The sequence below is a fragment of the Pogoniulus pusillus genome, chromosome 6, assembly GCF_015220805.1.
Source record: "Pogoniulus pusillus isolate bPogPus1 chromosome 6, bPogPus1.pri, whole genome shotgun sequence".
Classification (NCBI taxonomy): Eukaryota; Metazoa; Chordata; class Aves; order Piciformes; family Lybiidae; genus Pogoniulus; species Pogoniulus pusillus.
In genome coordinates, this window is record NC_087269.1 from 12,107,941 (window position 1) to 12,130,696 (window position 22,756).

The window sequence follows — 22,756 nt, forward strand, 5'->3', positions numbered from 1 at the left end:
GAGACAAAGAAAAGATCTGAGTTTTCAAGGTCCAACTCCGGGAAGCCAAAACAAAAAAATATCTTTTTGATTTTTTCCTCTCTAAGCAGTCTGATCTGGAAGGCCTTGAGAAGAAATAAGTACAAGAATCTAAATGGCATATAGACAGTTTTCTGACTATTCTGAATTTAACATAGGTTCACCAGTCTAATCCATGAAATCATAGAACAGAATGGTTTAAGTTGGTAGTGGACCTCAAAGATCATCTAGTTCCAGTCCCCAATGGTAATTTATAGTCTTTAGACAAGACAGATTTTGTTCTGTCCCTCAGAGTAAGGAGTTAAAACTTCACACAGAACCTTAGCCACCAGGACAGCACCTTCTCAACCATCTCTGTTTATAACTCACAGTGAAAACATTACTAGGAAACCAGAAAATGTTTCCTAATCTCTTCTTTGGAGAACTAAAGCAAAGCTTTTATATACCAGTGCTGGATGTCATTAATTTGCATTAAAAAATATTAGTAACCTGGAAAATAATTGTGAAATGCTTACAGATTCATGATGGAGTTGTTTTGGAAAAGGCCATTGGTAATGCTGCTGCGATTATATCTTTCATTAATTTTTAAAATACACAATAACTCACAAATGTGGCATATACTGACTGGATAACCTTGCACAGAATCTGCTTAAAAGGCATTTTCCTTTTCTATGGTATCTTGTCAAATTCATTCCTTGAATTGTTGATAGCTGTGCCTTTTATGTAATCCATTACTGCCCATTCCTGACAGGTCAACAGAATGAATTAAGGGTCACAAGGTAACAACTCATCCACCTCTGGTTTGTAGATGCAATCCCTGTCCCTGCCTAGGGTATGAGAAACTAATCTCAAATAATAGCTTCTGTATTGGTCACAGAAAAGGCATCAGCTGTATCCATCTGAATCCATCCCTGCTGGCAGTTTCAGATGAGCTGCCCAAGCATGGAAATAGAAACATCTTCTCAGACTTAAACCAAGTCCCCTTCTAATGCTTTTGAAGAAAACTGCCAGACATTATACAGAGCAAGCATGCATTGAAACTATCTGTGCTTGGCTGGTCTGGACATAGATGGAGGGCTCCTCAATAGTCAGCATGGTTACTCTGCACGTAATGGGAGATATAACTGTCAAAGTTTCCACTAATGCTTCCTGTCTCCAGCTGTGCCCATCAGTTGACACAACATAAAACATCAAATGTACCCTTCTTTCTGAACTGTTTTTTCCTTCCTTGAATAACAAAGTAAAACAGATTAAAAGGTACCTCATTTTGCTTCTCACAAAGTACCCCAGGGGGCTCTAAAATTAAATGCTAAAAAGATTAGGCCCTATAGATTAGGGTTAAAACATTTTGAATATCTAAAAATAAATGCAAAAAAAAATAATATACTTAACAGACAGCACCCTTTTGAGAGGGATGGATCAACATAAAACCAGATAGAAAGAGAAAAATACATACTTTAATTGATAACACTCACCAAAAAAGCTAATTGCAGTGTCATCATAAAGAGGTTGTTGTCATTTAGCAAACCCTGTTGGTTTTTTTCTGCCTTTTATTATAAAAGAAAAATGCTTGCAGTGGAAGTATCTTAGCAAGCAAAAATTCCCCAATAATAAAATCACCCAAATCAGTAAATGCTTCAGCAGAATCCATGCTATTGTGGTAGAGGGAGAAAGTCAAGCAAGATTGTTGTCTGATTTCAATTAAAATCTCTCTTTATTTACAACTGTGTCTCTAACAAGTAATGGCAAATAAACCCAAGAAGTGCTATGAAGCACCATCCAGAAGAGCCACCTCCTGGCCGTGTGTGGTGGTTTGTTTTGGGGTTTATTTCCAGTCAACTGGAAGAGATGAAATTCTGTCACCAAAACCACAAGGAGCCCCAGATCTGCAGAACAGCTACAGGAGCACTGGGGAGTTAATACACCACAACTGAGGGTGCTCATTCTCCCTTCAAAGTCCAGTAGAAAGAAGTACATGCTGCTACTGATGTAACTTCAACAGCTACTTAGGCACCTAAGTCATATCTCCCTTCCCAACACATCACCAATGCAGTTTCAAGAGCAGAGTTTGGTCAGTGCTACCCTCAACGTAAGGAAATAGCACACACTGGAGAGCTCCCCTGTACAACCAGCTAGGATAGGTATCAAATGGGCTACCCAGGGTAGGTCCAAGCAGCATCAGCTTGAACACATCAGTGTGAAAGACATGGACTAAAGTTATTCAGATTTGGCTGGTCTGATCTCAGGAACTCTAAAGTCATTTAACTTTTGACTGTGCTGTGTAGACATGGACCTGAGTGGTTGCCAGGTAAAGCTTGCGAATATCTGTGTTTCCATTCCTGTGGCTTCTGGCAAGCTTAGGGAATAAAGCTCATCTGCAAGACCTATTCTGGCACTGATACAGCCAGCACTAAGATGAAGACGAGAATCCTAGCCAGATCTGAGTTGGGGCTTGCTGCTGGTTACTGCATTTTATACCCCACTGCTACAAGCTCCAGAAGAACTGACTAGTTCATCATCAGGATGGCATGAACGTATGGAGGCAACAAGAAACAGTTGCTGACATTTCCTCTGATTTGTAGTGCTGGGTAACTTAGACTCGTGTGAGGGATGGGAGGGAAGAATGGCCTAGTAGGAAGTCAAGATCCAGCCAAACATATTAGCTGCAGCTGAGATTCACTGTGTTCCTATAAAAGGGTTCTCTCGTTTCCATAATTGCCTTGCTTTTATCTGGATTTTTCTCCCCACTAGCCAGGCTGCTCTGATCTTACATTACCTAGGAAAATGGTAAGCCTCTGCTAGAGGTCCTGACTCAGTGCACACACTTACAGAAGGAGTTGGTAGATAAATGTACCTCCATCACTTGCTGACATTTATAGCTTTTGAGACAATAAAAGAAAATGCTGACAATTTCACACGAGAGAGCTTGTTATGAAATCCGGATCTGAAGCTACCTCTGTGCAAAAAGTACCAGTAAAGCAAGACCAGCTCCTACATGCAGGCTGAGCTGTTAGGATCAAAAATACACAAGCAGCAACAGAAACATTGCAAATTGTGCTGGCAGGGTTAGATTTTATGAAGGGGAGTAAGAGATGAGCTATTGCCACAGGAATTAGGCATAAATCATGACTTCAGAGAGAACCAAATGGGCTGTGTAACCTCTCAATTGTTTTTTATTAGGGTATAGATGAAACCAGTGTTAAAGAAGGTGGCTAGTTACATGGAAATTGGATGGAAAGGGACTGAGACAAGGAGGAGCACCTAGCTGAAAAGAACACAGATCAGCAATTAGAGTGGAATAGGGTAAGAGTTACACTGTCTCATGGCTGGCAAGATGATGCAGAGAGCAAGAGATGTGAAACAAAGGAAACATAAAGATGAAAGATGACATTGGAAAAGTAGGCAATTGCCGACAAAAAGCACTGCCTAATTTGTTTTCTAAACAATAAATATGGTCTTTAAGAGCCACTTTGGAGCTTTTAATTCAGTTGCTCTTGGCTGACCTGTTAACTAGGAACAGTAGCCTTAGGGCACCTGGGTGATGACTCAGGGCTGCTATCTGGACAGAAAGAGAGTATGAAAAATGGTAATTTTTTTTCTAAAAAAGAAGAGATGTGTTTTCTCCCAAATAAAACACAGTACTCATTTGTAGCTACATTTCTGGATAGTGCATATTAGTGTAATTCCCACAGACCTTCTTATCTATAAGACCTTGTTCCACTGCTGCTATTCAGAAGGAGGAAAAATAACCAAGAATATGATGACAGCAGCTTGCACAATGACAAATCTGTTCAACAAAGTCTTGGTCTGTATGCTGTTTCCTGTGGGGCAGGGTCAGATGAGAACTGCACACAATTTGTGAAGGAAGTGGTTCATTTCTACTTCCAAGTAAAAGTGAATGCCATGATGTGGAGATTTTCCACAGGTAAGAAATTTGAAGTGCTGACCAGATTCACTGACTGGCCATCCATACGGAACTGATCATGAAAAGCTGCTGCACTGCCACATTCCATGTCAGCAGGGACAGAGGATATGGGGCAGGGGAAGAGTTTCTATGAAAACAGACAAGACCCAATATCTTACAAAAAAAACCCCAAACAATCGTGGCAGGCCCTTTTCCCTCAGCTTTGGAAAACAGCCCTGGGATTATTCATCAGCTCCTTTAAAGTGCCAGCAGAAAAGGAAAACCAGTGCGAACGACATGGGACATCATGATCTTTCAGTTAGCAAGCAATGCCCACTGCAATTACTGAGAAATATGCAGCATGTATAATCATGAAGCAGACCTACAGCCTGGGCTTGACTTCTCCATTTGTTGCAAACAGCAATGAGGAAGACAGGGATACTTGTTTTGTTTTAAATATGAAGTGTTATCAAAGTAAGAACTTCCTGAACGACAAACCAAATCTTTTGAAATCTGGTCTTTAAAAAATTGACTTCCAGTGTTCCCAAATCACTTTACATGACAATTGCTTCAAAAGCAATCCCAGCAACATGAAAGGGAGTGAGAGACACCTGGAAAGGGGGATGGGAACACACATTCATTTTTAATGCTGTTTTTCAGAGGTGTTCTCTCTCTTCTTCAAAGCACTCATGAAAGACAACCAGACTCTGACAGCTTTGAAACCTGGAGATGCTGCCTCCCTTGTCTAGAAAAGGTACTGGCAGATATCAGCAATCTGAGTATTTCTTCCATTAATGTATCTGTGGTCCAAGCAGCTGGTGCCCTTCTGCTCTGTTATCCAACTCCCCTGCAAGTGTAGCCATTTCAATCTTACACCCTATGGGTCGGCTGATTCCCAGAAGGAGATGCCCAATATAAATATGAAAGCCATTGCTGAGAACATGCAAGCTCCAAATAGATTATGACAAAGATCATTTGTGGTGGAGCAGGATGACAAGGTTTACCTGGCATAGGGTATCAGAGAGAAGGGTCAGAAGAGGGGATGAGATCTGTACCTGACTGAGCAAAAGTGTGACATGGTAAGTGACCAGCTAGCAGAAGGATTTTCACAGGTTTGGGTCAAAGGGATCCATGGAACAAGGAAACCATGCACAATTATCACATGAGCACAAGCTCTCCCTAGGAACAAAGGCTTGTAGAGCACTATCTAAACTATGTGAAATGCCCCAAACTATAGTATGGCTTCTCTGGAGAGCTGTTCTCCACAACTCACTGCAGTCCAGTGATGAAAAATCTGTCAGAGTGAACTCCACAGCCAACCCAGCATTGAGCCTTCCAAGCTCCCAGCTGGTGTGCTATACCACCCTCTGCCCCGTGCAGGATTAGGGCCAGGCCGAGCTGACAAAGTGCTGAGGCCATACGGTTTCTCAGTCCCTGAGGGGCTGGTGGGATCAGAGTACCAGAGTACTTCACAGCTTGCTCTAACAGAAAGATGAAAGACTGAGGAGCTAATATGAGCACAGTACTCAATCCCCGGCTGTACAACCAACACCAGACATGAATGCCTTGCACAGTAAGAGCAATGTTTGCCCCAGAAAGCCAAAGAATACATGCTGCAGTGCCCCATGCCTCCTCCATACATTACAGCTACTGGCTGGAATCTTCTGAGTACAAAGTGCAACTGCTGGGAACTGATCTCAGGTCATAAGCATCCTCTCTCTAAGGCCCAGTAAATCTCATAACACTGTCTAAGAAAGATTACTCTAAGCAGATGTTCTCATGACCTGATTTGTCTGCTCAGGTTCCATAGGAGGATCTCAGCTCAGACTGCAAGTATCAGTAGCACAATCAATATTGTGCCTCTGTGGGCTGTTTAGGTAAATTCATGCAGCAATCTGAAGGCTAACAGGCAGAGTACTCCTCTGGCAGGCAGGGAGAGGGGTGAAGGGTGATGCTGATTAATCTGTGATCGTTAATTATGTTTTTAAGTCCTGGAAATGAAGATAATGACATAGGTGATCAACTGTCTCACACTAGGGTATAAACTGATCATCTGCTGGGATCAAATGGGAATTCCTGTGGCACATATTTGTCCATTGTAAGGTCACTTGATGGCATTAGCAGATTGATCATTTGCTAGCGAAGTCACAGCTACTCATTACTTCCAGAAGGTTTTGAAATTAGAACAGATGATACAGCAATGCAGTTCACTACAGCAACTGTCTATACCCTCTCAATCATTTTGTTTTCCTAATTTAATAACTATATTTGTAATTTCTATTCTCAGATCAAAGTCTAAATTTTGCTTTTCTTTCTGAGTGCAGTCATTATTTTCACAAATTCAACTTAATTTCATGGATTCTATTCTGAAGAGGTCCTTATGCAGGTTTGCTCACTGCAGTTTGCACAGCCCTGTGGGTGAGGTCAGTGCAATGAATTCATAAGGACTATCAGAGCCTTGGAGTAAAATCTGTAGCAAAGAACAATGTCAGTTGCATCACAAACACAAAAAGACAAAAAAAACCCCAGAAATGTGAGATAAAGCCACAATGAAGCCAACAATTTAAACCTACCAATCTTTTCTAGGTGTGTAATGGTACCTATAGAATTCACGTAAATCAGGTTCGAAACCCGTCCCCTAATCTTTCAAAGGCAGTGCACTTTTGGTAGACTTGAGAGCATGTACAGGCTGACTGGTCAGCCTTGGTTCTCAAAAAAAGTGAAGATAAATAAGGATAAGAGTTCAGAATCCTACACCACCAGAACCCTTGTACATGACCTCATCTGGTGTTTTATTATGGAAGCTGCAAATTTGACTTAGCAACATTTGGTGCAATCTCTCCTCTAGGTTTCCTCTTCACCTCAGCAGTAGCCAAATACAAAAGGTAATATTTTTATATACAAATATATATTATATAAAATATTGGGGTTTATGTATTATATAGAATATTGGGGTTTATACATATATATGAACACATAAAATCTATAACATTTGTACAATAAATAATAAACATTGAGCATCCTCTATTTGCCACTGTTGGAGCATGCAAGTGAGCTAGAGGTCTTCTGGTCTGAATCAGTAGGGCCTGCGCTGTTAACACTCTCTTCCTCACCTCAAAACTCTCCTGGCAGCCATCTCATCTTTTTCAACATTACTTATTCATTCTGCCCCACTCTTCTGCCACCCAGTGATGGATTGCCAGTAATTTTATGGGTCTCCTGGAAGAAAAATACTCCTACTTCACCTCTGGTAAAGATGCATGGCCATGTAAACAAGGAGGTGTTGGAACAAGCCAGGCTCATAACCTCTTCATTTACCATCAGGAACATTTTCTAGCATATACATAGCCAAGGACAGCAGGCACAGTAGTGCTAGCAGACCAGCCTGCATTAAATCCTCTCACTGAAAACATTAATGCTTAATGATGCTTACACCAGATATATATGGATCATTAAGTACACTTACATAGAAACACATATATTTTTATCCACACATGTGGGTGTGTCTACATAAATATATATTTATTAGCACAAACTTAATGATCTCTATCTATAAATGAGTGTCTGCACACACACACACACACACACACATAATGAGTCTACTGTGTGCTGTGAAGCAAAAAGGTTATTTCTCTTTATGTAAGTTTAGAGAGATGTATAGCACAGGAGATGAAGTGGCTGGGGTAACAATTATGAGTCAGAGCTGGAACAAGATAAAGCTCTTCTCTGGACCCATAAAAAATATCTTGATTACTGATTTGAATGATACAGACCAGCAACTCTCTGAAGCAAATACTGCTTTTGTTGGGATATATGACAGGTAACTACAAGTGGAAAACAATATAACACCTTTTCCTTTTTGGAGACCAGAAAGGAATTACCTGAGCAAGTAACATGTTTTGCCTGTGGCTTGTCAATACAGAAATGTTAGATCTGACCCATTAGAATGTGAAACCATTTAAAGATGTACTAGAAGTCAGTGAGAGCTATACGACAGAAGGTAATAAACTGTAGCTTCCAAAAAGGCCAGTGCTTTCTAGGTACCTATTGGATCACCTAAGAATGTGCCTAACCCATTGCCCTTATGCATTTGAGTTATTTTTCTGGAAGGCTCTTTTTTGGTTTTTGGCTTGTTTTTGTGTTTTGTTTTGTTTTGTTTTTTTTAACTGTCTTTCTACAGCTGCTTTCCTCACTCCTTCACCAAACACTGCAATACACTTTGGTATGTATCTTTCCAAGTGCTGTGGGAGACAAACCCTCTACCTTGTCAAATGAGATGAGTGTCAAAGTAATAGTGAAAGGAACTGCAGAAGTGGATGATCACCCAGGAATGTAGGAAGGAAGAGTGGATTCACTTTGTTTAGGCAGTAGGTTCAAGTTAAACCAGCTCACACAGACTCCTGATATTTCCCTGTGTCCCAAAACCAAATTCTTAGCAGAGACCATTCAGCTATGTTTGTAAGCATATAACTCATTGTTGTATCCTTATAGCTGTATGAAATAACAAAATCATAGAATAATTTAGATTGGAATAGACTTCTGCAAGGCATCTTGTCCAATTTCACACTAAGAGCAGCTCCCAATTGAAAGTACACTAAAATATTCAGAATCACTTAATGTCCCTATGTGCAAATCTAGAGATTTTATCGTACTAGGATTGTTTTAGGACATGCATACAGAGCACAAAGCATAGAAGATCCCCAAAGCCTAGGATGCTGGTACAATACAGACTGTGACTGCTCACATAACAGCAATAAAGTGGTATGAAATTCTGTGCTAAAACTGTTGCAGCTTCCTACAGCCCAGAGACCTCCTCACAGGATGTGCCACAGAATGAAGGTTGAAAATAGTCATCGTTCTACTGATATACAGATTTTAATAAGATAGTATAATGATACTATTGTTAATAATGCAATATGCTAATAATAGTGGGAGTATAATGACTATTTAATACACATTTCCCTCAGGATATTTTTTTGGGGGGGAATAGCTGAACACAGTCCACTTCGATGCAAATCAGTGGAGTAAATTTTCCCCTACAGGAATCAGCCCAGGCCACTAGCCATAGCCATTTTCCAAGATGAAAGATCATTTTTTTGGAAGTCACTAACCTAACCAGTTTGGCAGTACATAAATATAAGCAGTCTTGGTCTCTCTGTCTCAGCTCTGCTTCGACTGTTTCAAGATCCCACTGATCTTACCGTCAGCTGCTGGGTACTAAGCCCACATACTTGTGCTCCTCTCATTAGCTTCATAAAATCACCGAGATATCTGCAATCACAAATGCATTTCCAACCATTGTGTATTATCTTAGTTCAGAGGATGGCCAGTAGCACCATAAAGAATTTATTTATTCTCATCAAAAACTTCCACAAGCTCAGCTTGATCCTATGTTACCTTTACACATGAGTTCACTAAAACTCTCATGGCAAGAAATACTTCAGTGATCTGCACAGAAACAGTATGCATATGGCCTTTATAAATGGGCTCAATTTTTTTTCCTCCTCAATCCCTTTAATGCTGTGGGTAGGAATTTCTCTAAACATTTATGGCAAGTATTGTCTGAAATTGCTTTGTATGGCTTTTACAGCCTATTAAGAATAGTTCTAAAAATTGCTAATGATGACAGTAATAGCAAAAACAATATCCATAACAGTAACAGTAATAGCCCACAAAGATTTCAAATGAAAGAGTCAGCTCCAAATAAAGCTGATACATAATATTCAGCAAGATAACTCACTTCCTACATTCTCCATCCGAAGACTACAGATACAAGCAACAATAACCTTAGATTTTAAATGCATCTTTCATCTCAAAAGAAAACTGCATTGATTTATAAAGTAAATAGGCTAAATCCACAGCTAGTTGAAACTGATTAGCTTCATTGATTTCAATGAAGGTGTTGATCTGCAGATTCATGTGAGCTTGCAACTGTCTCTGCATGTACGTGCGTGTGTCTGCACATGCACGGTTGCAAAGCAGCACACACTGGGCACAACACAAAAATTGTCAGAAAAACACAATATTAACCAATACAGAAAGTGACAGAGCATTGCTGCAAAAGAGAAAAATGCTCAGTAAACAGAATGCAGGCTGGGGTTTGGCATTCCCCCAAAGGGATGGTTGCAGCAGCCTTTTGAAGAGGCTCACAGGTATATCATATGCTGTTATGATTTAGTCTTTGCAAAAATAGGGGCAATACTTGCAGATAGCAAGACAGCAGATGCACAGATACGCTCTTCTACACAAACACATACTACACTTTTATAAAGCAAAAAGTCAAAGCAAAGCCATGTTTTTGAAGTAAAGGAAAAAACTATCAACCCTACCAGAACTGATACCACCTCTGCTCTGGTTAAATCTAAGCAACTGCCTGTGCCATAAACACAAAGGCTGCCTCATAGAATCATTCTATGACACTATGATTCTTATTCTGGTCCAGCACAGACAACAAACTTAAAGAGTGCTGCTACTATGTTTTATAGGCATGAAAGATAACCATGATTACTTGCCCTGGCCTTTCTAGAACACTTTAGCACAGGCAATATAGATGAGCTATACAGGAGTTGGCTACAGTTTCCTCATCCTCCCAGGACAACAGCACTCTTCTGGGTTTGGTAGGGATAGAATTATTTTTCACATAAAGCTGGAAGGAGGCATGGGCAGGACAACTGGCCCAAACTAGCCAAAGGAACATTGGTACCATATGACAGTCATGCTCAAATAGATAACTGAGGAGTTTTCTGGGAGTAGGGAGGTGTCACAGCTCTGAAACTAGCTGAGCTTTGAGTTCCAGGTGGTGAGCAACTGCATTGTGTGGAACATATAATCACAGCATCACTCACTTTATGCACACTTTCATTAGTTTTTGCTCTTCCTAATAACGTTCTCTTAGTTCTACTAAACTGTTCTTAAGTCACAAAGCTTTACCTTTCTCTTCTGATTCCCACCCGCACCCCACTGAGAAGGGCAGGAGTGAGAAAGTGGCTGCATAGTGCTTAGTTGCTGGCTGGGGTTAAACCACAACAAGCATCAACAAGCTGCTTCTGTCATAGAACAGATGGCAAAGAAGTGAGCTCAGATGACCCTTTGCCAGGAGAGGATTTTCCCAAAGGAATTTTCTTGCGTCTTAGGTGATCTGAACTGCAAGTACAGACTGCTCCTCATCAGTGCTGCTTCCGTCTGTTTCTTGAATGGCATACCAAAAGAAATCACACAACCCAGTGAGAATAAGTTCAGATTACTGACAGAAATGCCCACAACTGTTATCTGATCCAAGCTTCCTCAGAAAATGATGTCAAACAAACCCAGCAGTCTGTCTCAGTCTGTCACTACCTGAGACACCAGCAATGAGATCCACCTACTCATTTCTGCCATGTATAAGTAGGCAGATGGACTGAAGCCCAAAAGAAAATATACTGGGCCTGAATCACTTTTCTCTTGAAAGTAGTGAAAATCTGGAGAAATTTCAGGGTCAGAAAGCAGGAAAAGCAAACCAACCATAAGGTGAAATATGTAGTACATCTCCTGTCCTTGAGATGGGATAACTCAGTGTCAGATATGATTAACTAAAGCACTCCTTCAAAGCACTGCAGGTATGCTTCACAGGCATCCCTCAGTTTAAGGCATTGTAGCCACCTTGCTTTCTGATCATTCCAGAAAAGTGTTCTAGCCAGGTCAGAGAAAACACTGATAAGAAGACATCTCTGCAAGTTCTTGCTTTGTTCAGAACCCCAGAGTGGAGAGCTCTGATCTGCTTTATGCAAGAGGCTGGGTGACTCTTTGAAGGTGCCTTTGAACTTCAAAAATTCCCACTTTCTCCTGGTTTTCAAAATCAGACACTGTCCTGTTCTTGGGCCAACACTACCAATTTCATCAGCCTTACTCAGCACTTCAGCGCTTTTGGAAAGAGGAAGGCCCAAGCACCTTCAGTGCCAGGCTCCTCCTCCAACAGTATAGGTGAATTATTGTATACTACTACTGCCCAGTCCAGGAAAGTTATTCTGAGCAAAGCTCTGCATATACACACTGAGAACACCTTTAGCTTGAGCTGAACCAGATGTACAATCCACAAAGCAGATAGCAAACAATTAGGTTTGGGGATATTCATGCCCAGCAGCAATCTCAAAAGACAGTCAAGCTGCACAAATGAAGCAAGTGCAGAACTGACACTAGGTGCAACCATACAAATCTCTGATCTGTCAAATGCACTGCGGTCCCTGGCCCATCAGATCCAAGGAATACAATCTCATCAGGAATTATGGTGGACGTCACTAGTCCAAGCTCTTACTCCAAAAAAGCAACTGTAGCAAACAAGGCAGATTAGGGCAGATGTGGCTTCAGCTAGCCAAGGCATGAAAACTTCCAGGGACAGTGATAATAGAACTTCTCTGTAACCTAACCAGGGCTACACTACTCCCCAGAGAAGCAGATTTAGCTACTGTTCTATCTGAACTCCCAAGCTACAGACTGGAACCATCCCTCCTTGGGGGCATCTTCCTCTGCCACTACTAGAAGAGCACAGCTCCATGATTTTTTTGGCCACATGATACATGGACAGTCTACATGAAGCTCTGTCACTGTCAGCTGTAGAACAGCACCATGCCTTCGTGCAACACTGCACAATGCTGCACTGCACATCATGTGGCTCACAATGCATTTGGGGATCTCCAAACATACCTTCTGCCATTGCATCTTAAAAGAGTTAAGAGGTGCTATACTTACGTCATTATCTGAGTCTCTATGCCAGGGTCTACAAGGGATCCATCCACGAAGAGTGGTGTTGATGTGAAACTGTATTTACTCCAGGATCTTCCCTCATCAAAACTTACCCTGGGATAGAAACAGACAAGATTTATACACATAAAAAGACTTACTTTAGAGCAACTGCAGCAATTAAATGTTGGCTAAGGTCTGCAAGCTACAGCAGCTAGATTTATAGACAAGCACCAATCTTTGACATTTTCCAGCCCACTAATTCATGCTCTTGGTGTACTGTGAAGGATCAAAGCCTTAGAAAGTATAAACAGTGGCAATAAGGACACAGATAAACTTGATCCAGCTGTACATCAGACCTCAAAGGATCAAAGGGGCACTGCCAAGTCCTAGTTTTGGATCTGCAACAGCACTTCGCACGAGGCATCATTTTGGGCATAAGCAGCCCTGGCCTGAATGCATGAAAATTGCTGTCAACACTATGCATACATCAATGCCATATGGCATTAGCTACAATGTTGCTAGCCCTTTTAATTTTTTTTTAATGTAATCTCAGAGGTGATGACATTCTCCATTTTACAGAGAGGTGGAGGATGGAGGTCAAACAGAGCCACAGTCAGTGATTAGTCTCGGTGCTCTTTGCCTGTAGAGTTGAGAAGCAAGGTTATACGCTAGTTAAAACTAAAGCTTTTCCCTTCTTGGAGGCTGAGCATGCTCACACTGTTAGTGACATGCCAGGGTAATTCAGTGGCTTTTGATGTCTGCTCCTACCCACAATAACTGTGTGCCTTGCTTTGTTTTTATCAAAGAGCACATGTATCCTAACCCAGCTGACAGGAACTGGGTTGAATTGCAGTCAGTATAACAAACTTCTAGATTAGCAGAGGGTTACCAAACCCTGCTCTCAGCTGCACTCCAGCAACCTCTCTGTCTCTGACAACTGCAAAGGAGGAGGTGAATGAACAGTCTATGTGACCATCATACAGTCTGGGTCAGGACTTTGATGGCCTTAGCCTTGGTGACCCTTCCCAACCTCCTTCATGGCCTCCCTCCCATATGATCCATGAGTTAGAAGCTCCACTGATGCCATAGGAGTGAAAGGATCCAGCTCTACCATAGGTCTGCCTGGCCACAAGCATGACGTGCAGGCTGATGTCCCGAGCCTGGCCTCAGTCCATCCTTTGTTCCCAATACTGGGGCTGCTTCTGGCTGCCCTGCTCCTAGCTGGGGGTGGTGGGATGAAACCTGGATGTGAGATCCTGCCCTGCTGTCCCAGGGACTTCGGTCAGCTCTCAGCTTCTCAGCCTGCAGCGAGCTACTAGTCCTCACATCTCCCTGGCAGCCTGCGTCCACAACAGTGCAGCAAACAGCCAAAGGAAGGTGGCACACCCAGCTGCGACTGCAGTAGGAAAGGCAGGCAACCTGCAGGCTGTCAGCACCCAGCCCCCAGAGCTGCTGTCCACAAACACTTCTGAAAACAACCAAGGTTCTCCACACAACGACTCTCACAAGATTTTTGCCCAGAAGTACAGTTCCAAATTACAGCAGCAAAGGAAGAACAAACAGAGAAGCACAGAGGTTTATTGGCTATAAAATTATTTGACCCTTTCCCAGCAGTGTCATTAAAGAATTCTCTGTAATTCTGTGAGGTACTTGGGCTGTGAAGGCTGACAGATTACTCTCTGGGGACACTACCAAAGAAATTACCATGGCACAAGTTTCTCTGAATAGCAGGAAATACTTTCCCTTTTAAAGTGAGCACAAAAAAAGAAGTTTGCCATATTTTCTAGGCAAAGAAAATTTGGGGAGGGTGCCCATGTATGTGCACATGTGCATCTGAGCACCTAGATTTGTCTGAAAGGATCTTGCTGGAAATTGAATCCTCACAGGGACACTACCTGAGATGCCACCAAAAGACCAGGAGGTCACAGTATCACAGTATTATCAGGGTTGGAAGAGACCTCACAGATCATCAAGTCCAACCCTTTACCACAGAGCCCAAGGCTAGACCATGGCACCAAGTGCCACGTCCAACCTTGCCTTGAACAGCTCCAGGGATGGCGACTCCACCACCTCCCCGGGCAGCCCATTCCAGTGCCCAATGACTCTCTCAGTGAAGAACTTTCTCCTCACCTCAAGCCTAAATCTCCCCTGGCGCAGCCTGAGGCTGTGTCCTCTCTTTCTGGCACTGGCCACCTGAGAGAAGAGAGCAACCTCCTCCTGGCCACAACCACCCCTCAGGTAGTTGTAGACAGCAATAAGGTCACCCCTGAGCCTCCTCTTCTCCAGGCTAAACAATCCCAGCTCCCTCAGCCTCTCCTCATAGGGCTGTGCTCAAGGCCTCTCACCAGCCTCGTCGCCCTTCACTGGACACGCTCAAGCATCTCAATGTCCCTCCTAAACTGGGGGGCCCAGAACTGAACACATTACTCAAGGTGTGGTCTAACCAGTGCAGAGTACAGGGGCAGAATGACCTCCCTGCTCCTGCTGACCACACCATTCCTGATGCAGGCCAGGATGCCACTGGCTCTCTTGGCCACCTGGGCACACTGCTGGCTCATGTTCAGGCGGGTATCAATCAGAACCCCCAGATCCCTCTCTGTCTGGCTGCTCTCCAGCCACTCCGACCCCAGCCTGTATCTCTGCATGGGGTTGTTGTGGCCAAAGTGCAGCACCCTGCACTTGGAGCTATTGAACCCCATCCCATTGGACTCTGCCCATCTGTCCAGGCGGTCAAGGTCCCGCTGCAGAGCCCTTCTGCCCTCCAGCTCAGTCACATCTGCCCCCAGCTTAGTGTCATCTGCAAACTTGATGATGACTGACTCCATGCCCTCATCCAGATCATCTATGAAGATGTTAAAGAGGATGGGGCCCAGCACAGATCCCTGAGGGACACCACTAGTGACTGGCTGCCAGCTGGATGTGGCACCATTCACCACCACTCTCTGGGTCCGGCCCTCCAGCCAGTTCCTAACCCAGCACAGAGTGTTGCCATCCAAGCCATGGGCTGACAGCTTAGCCAGCAGTTTGCTGTGGGGGACAGTGTCAAAGGCCTTGCTGAAGTCCAGATAGAGCACATCCACAGGCCTCCCCACATCCACCAAGCGGGTCACCTGATCATAGAAGGAGATCAGGTTAGAAAGGCAGGATCTGCCCTTCCTAAACCCATGCTGGCTGGACCTGAGCTCTTTGCCATCCCTCAGGTGTGCTCTTATCACCCCCAAGATAACCTGCTCCATCAGTTTCCCTGGCACTGAGGTGAATGTAATATATATCACAAAAAATGATCTACACTAATCTCTAGTGTGAAAAGCCAAGGCTTGCAGTCACCATTCCCTAAGCATCTACCTCTCACAGCAAAACACCTTCACCTGACTCTCAATGCAAATCTGCCAGGATAGGAAGCTGACTGCAGCCCAAATACAGAAAGCTAGAAGCACAACAGCATACAAAAAGATTCTCTGCCCTAAATCTATTTATTTACATGTGTGTATCTTCACATACACCTGTGCATTTGTATGCTATCCTGCTCGCATGCTTATCTACCTAAACAGCACTTCAGTTTCTGGGGAGCAGCATGATTCATTAGCTTAGCTAAAGTTTTCTTGGCTTTTCAATTATCCACTCTTTTCTCCAGGAGAGAACGTGAGACTGTACCATGTCTCAGCCTGAGAATTAATAGATACACATGTGCCCTTTAATCTAGCCCACTCCTGCCCATGAAACAGGTGTTTGCAACATTAAGAAAATTCCAAAGCCCCTAGGGGTAAAATTTTGGAGAAAATGGAGCTTATAGATAACAGTTGTAAATCACTACTCATTGAATAGAATGGGTGAGGCACAGTACTGCACATGCAACTCCACAAGACCTGGTGGAAAGGGAGAACATCTGAAAGGAAATTGCAAACTGAACAAAGGTGAATGGGGCTCTCAGCTCCAATTGAAAGTCAACCTCTGACAAAATCTTTTCCAGTATCTACACAAAGATGCTTGCATGTAATGGGCTTTTTACATTCAAAGAGCCCTCACAAGGTAAGGCACAACTAAAACAGCTACACCCAAGTCGTATAATAAAGAAATGTTTAATACATGACTCTTTCAACAAGTGGCTCACCCTTCACTCTTTCAGAGCCAAACTTGCCACAGCTTGAATCATAGAATCATAGAATCAACCAGGTTGGAAGAGACCTCCAAGATCATCCAGTCCAACCTATCACCCAGCCCTATCCAGTCAACTAGACCACGGCACTAAGTGCCTCATCCAGTCTTTTCTTGAAGACCCCCAGCTGTTCAAGCTTGATGTATCTTTTGCTGGTGACACCCACCCTTGGCTAACACACACTTCTGCCTTGGTTTATACTTGGTTTGATCTAAAGACTTCAACAGAGTATTGATGTCCTCTTTCCTGAGGGTACCTTTGGCATAGTTGTGACTACTGAGTTATCTATCAGAGCAAATGTTTCTGGTGACACAATAATGCATTCTAACCATATAGAGGAAGCTGGAGTCTGCTGGAAAAAATCATGATGGGTCTGCCCTGCCATTATTCTCCTCTATATGTTTGGTTATGGAGGCTGCTGGCAGGAGAATGCTAGCCTAAGTTAACCCCTGGCCCTGACTCAGCAAAACCATATATATTAAACTATGATGAAACACATTTGCTCATGATAAACCAATCTGTTTTCTCAGCACCAGAAAGCAATACAAATATTGCAACCTTGTTGTATATATAATGACTTGCTTGTAATTCCACAGAGGCACAGACCTCTTAGAGAACACTTGGTTCTCCTATCTTAGATAAATTAAAAAGCCCAAGGAGTATGAGCCAATACTCCCTGTTGTCAACAATCCACTATTACACCAAAATTCAGACGGTAAAAATGCTCAAATGCAACATATTCAGACTTCACCAGAAATCTATGTTGTAGTCATCCCAGAGTTGTTTGTCAGGTCAGGAATATAAAGTCCAGGAGCTTTCCATATTGAAAAAGTAACCGTTAAAGTTCTTAAAGCACATCTCAGGAACATTAGCTTGTGATGTGTAAAAACAGCCTGTCTTGAGGTCTCCAGACACTGAATGACTAATTTAACCAAAGGATTGTGTACAATAATGACTCAGGGAGGGGAGACCTGGACACATCATCACTTCTGTCAAACACCATTGCTTTCTTTTCCTGTTTGACTGAAGGCCACTTTTCCTGTCCTGCATGAAGAGATGCATGGCATTATGGGATGGCATTCAATAGCTCGAAGTGCAGGGTGCTGCACTTTGGCCACAACAACCCCATGCAGAGATACAAGCTGGGGTCGGAGTGGCTGGAGAGCAGCCAGACAGAGAGGGATCTGGGGGTTCTGATTGATACCCGCCTGAACATGAGCCAGCAGTGTGCCCATGTGGCCAAGAGAGCCAGTGGCATCCTGGCCTGCATCAGGAATGGTGTGGTCAGCAGGAGCAGCGAGGTCATTCTGCCCCTGTACTCTGCACTGGTTAGACCACACCTTGAGTACTGTGTTCAGTTCTGGGCCCCCCAGTTTAGGAGGGACATTGAGATGCTTGAGCGTGTCCAGAGAAGGGCGACGAGGCTGGTGAGAGACCTCGAGCACAAGCCCTACGAGGAGAGGCTGAGGCAGCTGGGATTGTTTAGCCTGGAGAAGAGGAGGCTCAGGGGTGACCTTATTGCTGTCTACAACTACCTGAGGGGTGGTTGTGGCCAGGAGGAGGTTGCTCTCTTCTCTCAGGTGGCCAGCGCCAGAACAAGAGGACACAGCCTCAGGCTGCGCCAGGGGAGATTTAGGCTTGAGGTGAGGAGAAAGTTCTTCACTGAGAGAGTCATTGGGCACTGGAATGGGCTGCCCGGGGAGGTGGTGGAGTCGCCATCCCTGGAGCTGTTCAAGGCAAGGTTGGACGTGGCACTTGGTGCCATGGTCTAGCCTTGAGCTCTGTGGTAAAGGGTTGGACTTGATGATCTGTGAGGTCTCTTCCAACCCTGATGATACTGTGATACTGTGAAGAGCATGAAATAGACATGTGCTTAGCACCATCAGGCTGAGAGATGACTTAATCTTGCAGACAGGAACACAAACCTTGCCTCTGAAGGTTATGTCTAAGTAATTAATTTCTGAACAATATTAGAAGCTGTGTAGGTCAGTCTGTTAGCCATGCCCCTCTTTCACTAAAGACTAGAGGCTGAAGGTGATGCCAATACATCAATTTTCTGTAAACAAAATTAGTTCTTAATTTCAGAATGTCTCCAATGGTTAGCTGGTGCAGGAGTGAGAAGGAAAAAGGCAAAGAAAAGGATATTTTTGAGCAGTCTCTTTAGTGTTTAGACTGTTACAAGCCATTTGTATTAGAATAGTATCTTTAACTGAGAAATCATTTTGCCCTGTTCTATGTCCAATCCTATTCAGTCACCACTGCTGCATCACTGGAGGTTGAGAATGAAATCTTACAGGAGACAGCAATGTTAGCAACGTATCTCTGTTGTCCTAACCAACTCATACTGCTCTCTTCTCTCCCTTCCTTTAACTGTCTTACTTCCTTTAACTGTCTGTAATACTAAATTCTGAAAGAAAAAGCCAAAGCGAGGGAGACATCCTCTCAGAAATACCTGAAACAGAAAAGATGACTTCCTCATCATTGCTTATATGTGTCTGTTGGAAAGAAGCTCCACCTGAAGTCTCATAGTATATTATCAGGTCAAAAAGTAATTTACACTATCCCTACTCTTCTATGGTTCTGTGATATATGCAGGTGACCATGCATGTAGCTATTATGTTTATAAAATGGCACAATAATCAGTAAAATGACACTTAAACCCAGATAAAAATGATCACATTTCCTCATTTTGTAGCAGATGTCAACCACATGATGCAAGAGATATTAGTCTCTGTCAGATTATTCCCACCAGGAAACCTTCTCAAAGTAACAAGTTTCCTTACCACATGTGTCGGATGGGCACTGATGTGTGCTTCATGGCTACCAGAGCCCCTCCCCAGTCTAGAAACCACACATGGTATTCCTCATCGAAGATCTGCAAACAAATCAGTTACTGCATGAGTGCTCCACTCCACTGGGAAAGGCAGATGCAGAAAAAGAATGGTAAAAGGCTCTCTGCTTTCATCTTCACTGCAAAACATACCTGTCTCCAGGAATTCCCACCATCAGAAGAGATGAACACACCAACATCAGTGTAGGAAAGCTCAGACCCAATATTGCCTGCAACACAAGCAAGTGTCAGACATTCTTATATGGATGAAGACAGAAATGCATTTTTCCAGGAAATGAAAATACATGGCCTGACCATGGCTTTTTTGCTGTGCTTGATTTGATTTTCATCTAAAAGGAACACCATATCCAGGTAGCACAAGAGCTGTGCCATTTGAAAATTGACACAAGGGAGAAACAGTGTTGTTGGCTTGTTTTTCCACAGACAGCATTGTCCATAACACGAGCCAATAAAGGCAAGCCTGTGCTAGGCAAGGACCTACATACCCCAAAATCTGTGTATGAAAGCCCATGCCCATTGTCTGCATACAAATCATCAAAATGGCAGGAGAGTGGCCACTGACCCCAGGTGTTTCATTCCATACTCATTCTTCTTCCAACCTCAGTAGTCGTTGTGCTCTGGCTGGTTAGTTCCATCTTTGTGATCTGCCAGTCTTTGCCAAGGGTCCCCACTGAAGCCCATGACTATGGCCACAGAAAGTCAGTTTGATTCAAAACCTAACTGATCTCAGAACCTGTAGTCAGATAAACAAAGCTGCTTCCCAGGTTTGCAATTAATTGGGATCTGATGTAATGAAATCAAAGTTCTACTTGAAGGAAAGCTTATTTGTTTAGCTAGGCACCTGGGAGCAGAAACAGCTCAGAAAATTATGGTGGGTCAAATAACTCTGCAGCAGAGAGGTAGAGACCAGACTGAAGAACAGACATTGTTGCCTTGGCAGTGAGATTGGACTAGATGATCTCTGGAGGTCCCTTCCAACCACTAAAGATCTGCGATTCCATGACCATGTGGTTGTTCTCATCGACATATCTGTCCTAGATTATGAGTTTCAAGGCACTGGTTACTTAATATGGTTCTTAATTTTAATCTTCTCATTCCCATTATTATAGAAGCTGTTCTGTTGAGAGCCTTAAAGGATGAACTACACTGCCTTCACTGTGTGTTAGGGAATAGACACATTACACGTGGCAAAGAAAAGCTCAGACATCAGCCTCAACCATATGTAGGGGAAGCAGAGCAGAACACCATTTGAAGACACCAGCTCAGAGCTTGAAACAGGGGTGTTTTTCAAGGTCCTTCAACATCTGAGAAGTTTGCACAAGCCCTGAATAGACTCTAGCAGCTTTTTGCCCACACTGCCCTGAGCTCAGCATCTTGCTTCAGCTTCCAGAACTAAAATTCCCACAAGCATCAGGCTCACTGAGTAATGCTGTTCTAAATTAACTTCTTCTCACCTCCCTACTTTCCAAGTACCCAGTGGTTCAGGGAAAAGCTACCACAGCTAAGGAACTGCTTTTGCTGCTGGTCTGTCAGAGTATCTTCAATCAGTGCTAGGTGGTACGAACATCTATCCCACAGAAAGGAGGCAGATGTAGCACTGACAGATACTCCATCTGAAGGCCTCCCAGTGCTAATGGCCTACAACCACCACACTGTGGTCAAATCCATGACTTTATTCAAAGCCCATGATTTTTTTTACCCATTGAGCCACTCTTATATGTGCCAAATGAGATTTGTTTCTAAAGTAGGTGTAATTTCCTTGTAAGGAAAGACAAATACTTCTTCCTCCAAACCAGCAAAGGGAGAGCTGCCACCATTACACATCTGTGGCATCAAAAAAAGAACACAACAAAATTACGCTAATTAAAATGTTAATTAAATTTCTAACATTCAGTGCTGGAAAATAAGAGGTTCACACCCAGATGCAGACTGATACTTTCTTGTCACCATGATGGAAATCCAAATAGCCATACCGCTTTGACAACTGTGTTCCAAAAAAACTAATAAATTCTGGCTCAGAGAAGCAGAACAATTCAAGAAAGGCTTTTCCATCAGTGCTTAGGGTGTAGGAAATGTCACATAATCCATCTACCTCATCTTCTTCCCTGACACCATCAAGGGTGGCTAGCTGGTTTAGGTGATGGTACAAGAAAAACCTACCATGGGCAACCATATAGAAAGGCAGTCTGTAGAAACATCCAGGTTTATAAGGATAAAGATACTCTGGCAGCCCAAAGGTCTGTTTAGCCCAGTATTTTATCATGAGTGGAAGATATCAAGAATTAGAAACTGACTTAAAAGCAAAAATATTAAGTTTTGTATCATCATATTTTAAATATCAGAAGTAGAAAACCATCCTTCCAAACAGGGATTTGCAGATTGTAGAAAAGAAAGAGAGTAAAAAAGTGAGAAACAAAGTAAAAAGGTGGCTATTGCTTCTTTCTGTCCATTTTTCTGTGTAAACTTGTTCCACTAACTTCTTCCTTCTCTCCATCTAGTTTTTCATCTACATGGATTCAAACCTCACCAAATGTAACTAACTCCCAAAAAAGGTCAAGAGGATTTGGCAGCTGTACATTAAGGTACTAAAAAACAGTTCCTCCTTTTGCAAGATTGTACCTCTGTCAAGGGCTTGACTCATATCAAGAGTCCAAGTTTCCAATCATTGCTGGAAATGTACCACTGTAAAACAGAGACACAGAGTGTTTGAGCAGCCTATGCCTGTTAGGGTAAGTTGCAATGATTACCTTGGACTACATTCACCAACACAGTGAGAGGTTCCTGTTGTGAAACTGCTAAGTGGAAACAAATGTGTATATTCCCAATCGGTTAAGCTTTTATTGTGCAAAACAAGGCAGAAATTACATTCTGCCTTTTAAAGGTTAATTGTTAGAATGGGAAAGCATTCATCCAACGCACTGCCAGCTTGATAAGAACCTGATTTACTAACAATTTAGATCGATGCCTAAAATTCAGTCCTGATGCCTCTATTTGCTTCCTAAAAGGTTAAAGAAAAAAAAAATAACAAACAACCTTTGCAATCACAGCATCATGAGTAGTGCTTGCTTCTAGGCATCCATCTAGCAAGTGTGACCTGCCAGGAATGATG

At 42.9% G+C, this 22,756-nt stretch overlaps 1 protein-coding gene across 1 annotated transcript in view; it reads right to left on the reverse strand.

Annotated features, from left to right (window-relative positions):
* Nucleotides 1–22,756, reverse strand: part of SORCS3 (sortilin related VPS10 domain containing receptor 3) — a 354,871-nt gene that overhangs the window by 54,602 nt on the left and 277,513 nt on the right. Inside the window, exons 12-14 of the mRNA XM_064144433.1 lie at nt 19,780–19,856; nt 19,580–19,671; nt 12,647–12,754 (exon numbers count right to left, since the gene is read on the reverse strand). Coding sequence (XP_064000503.1) covers nt 12,647–12,754; nt 19,580–19,671; nt 19,780–19,856 — 277 coding nt within the window. The remainder of the gene's footprint in view (nt 1–12,646; nt 12,755–19,579; nt 19,672–19,779; nt 19,857–22,756) is intronic.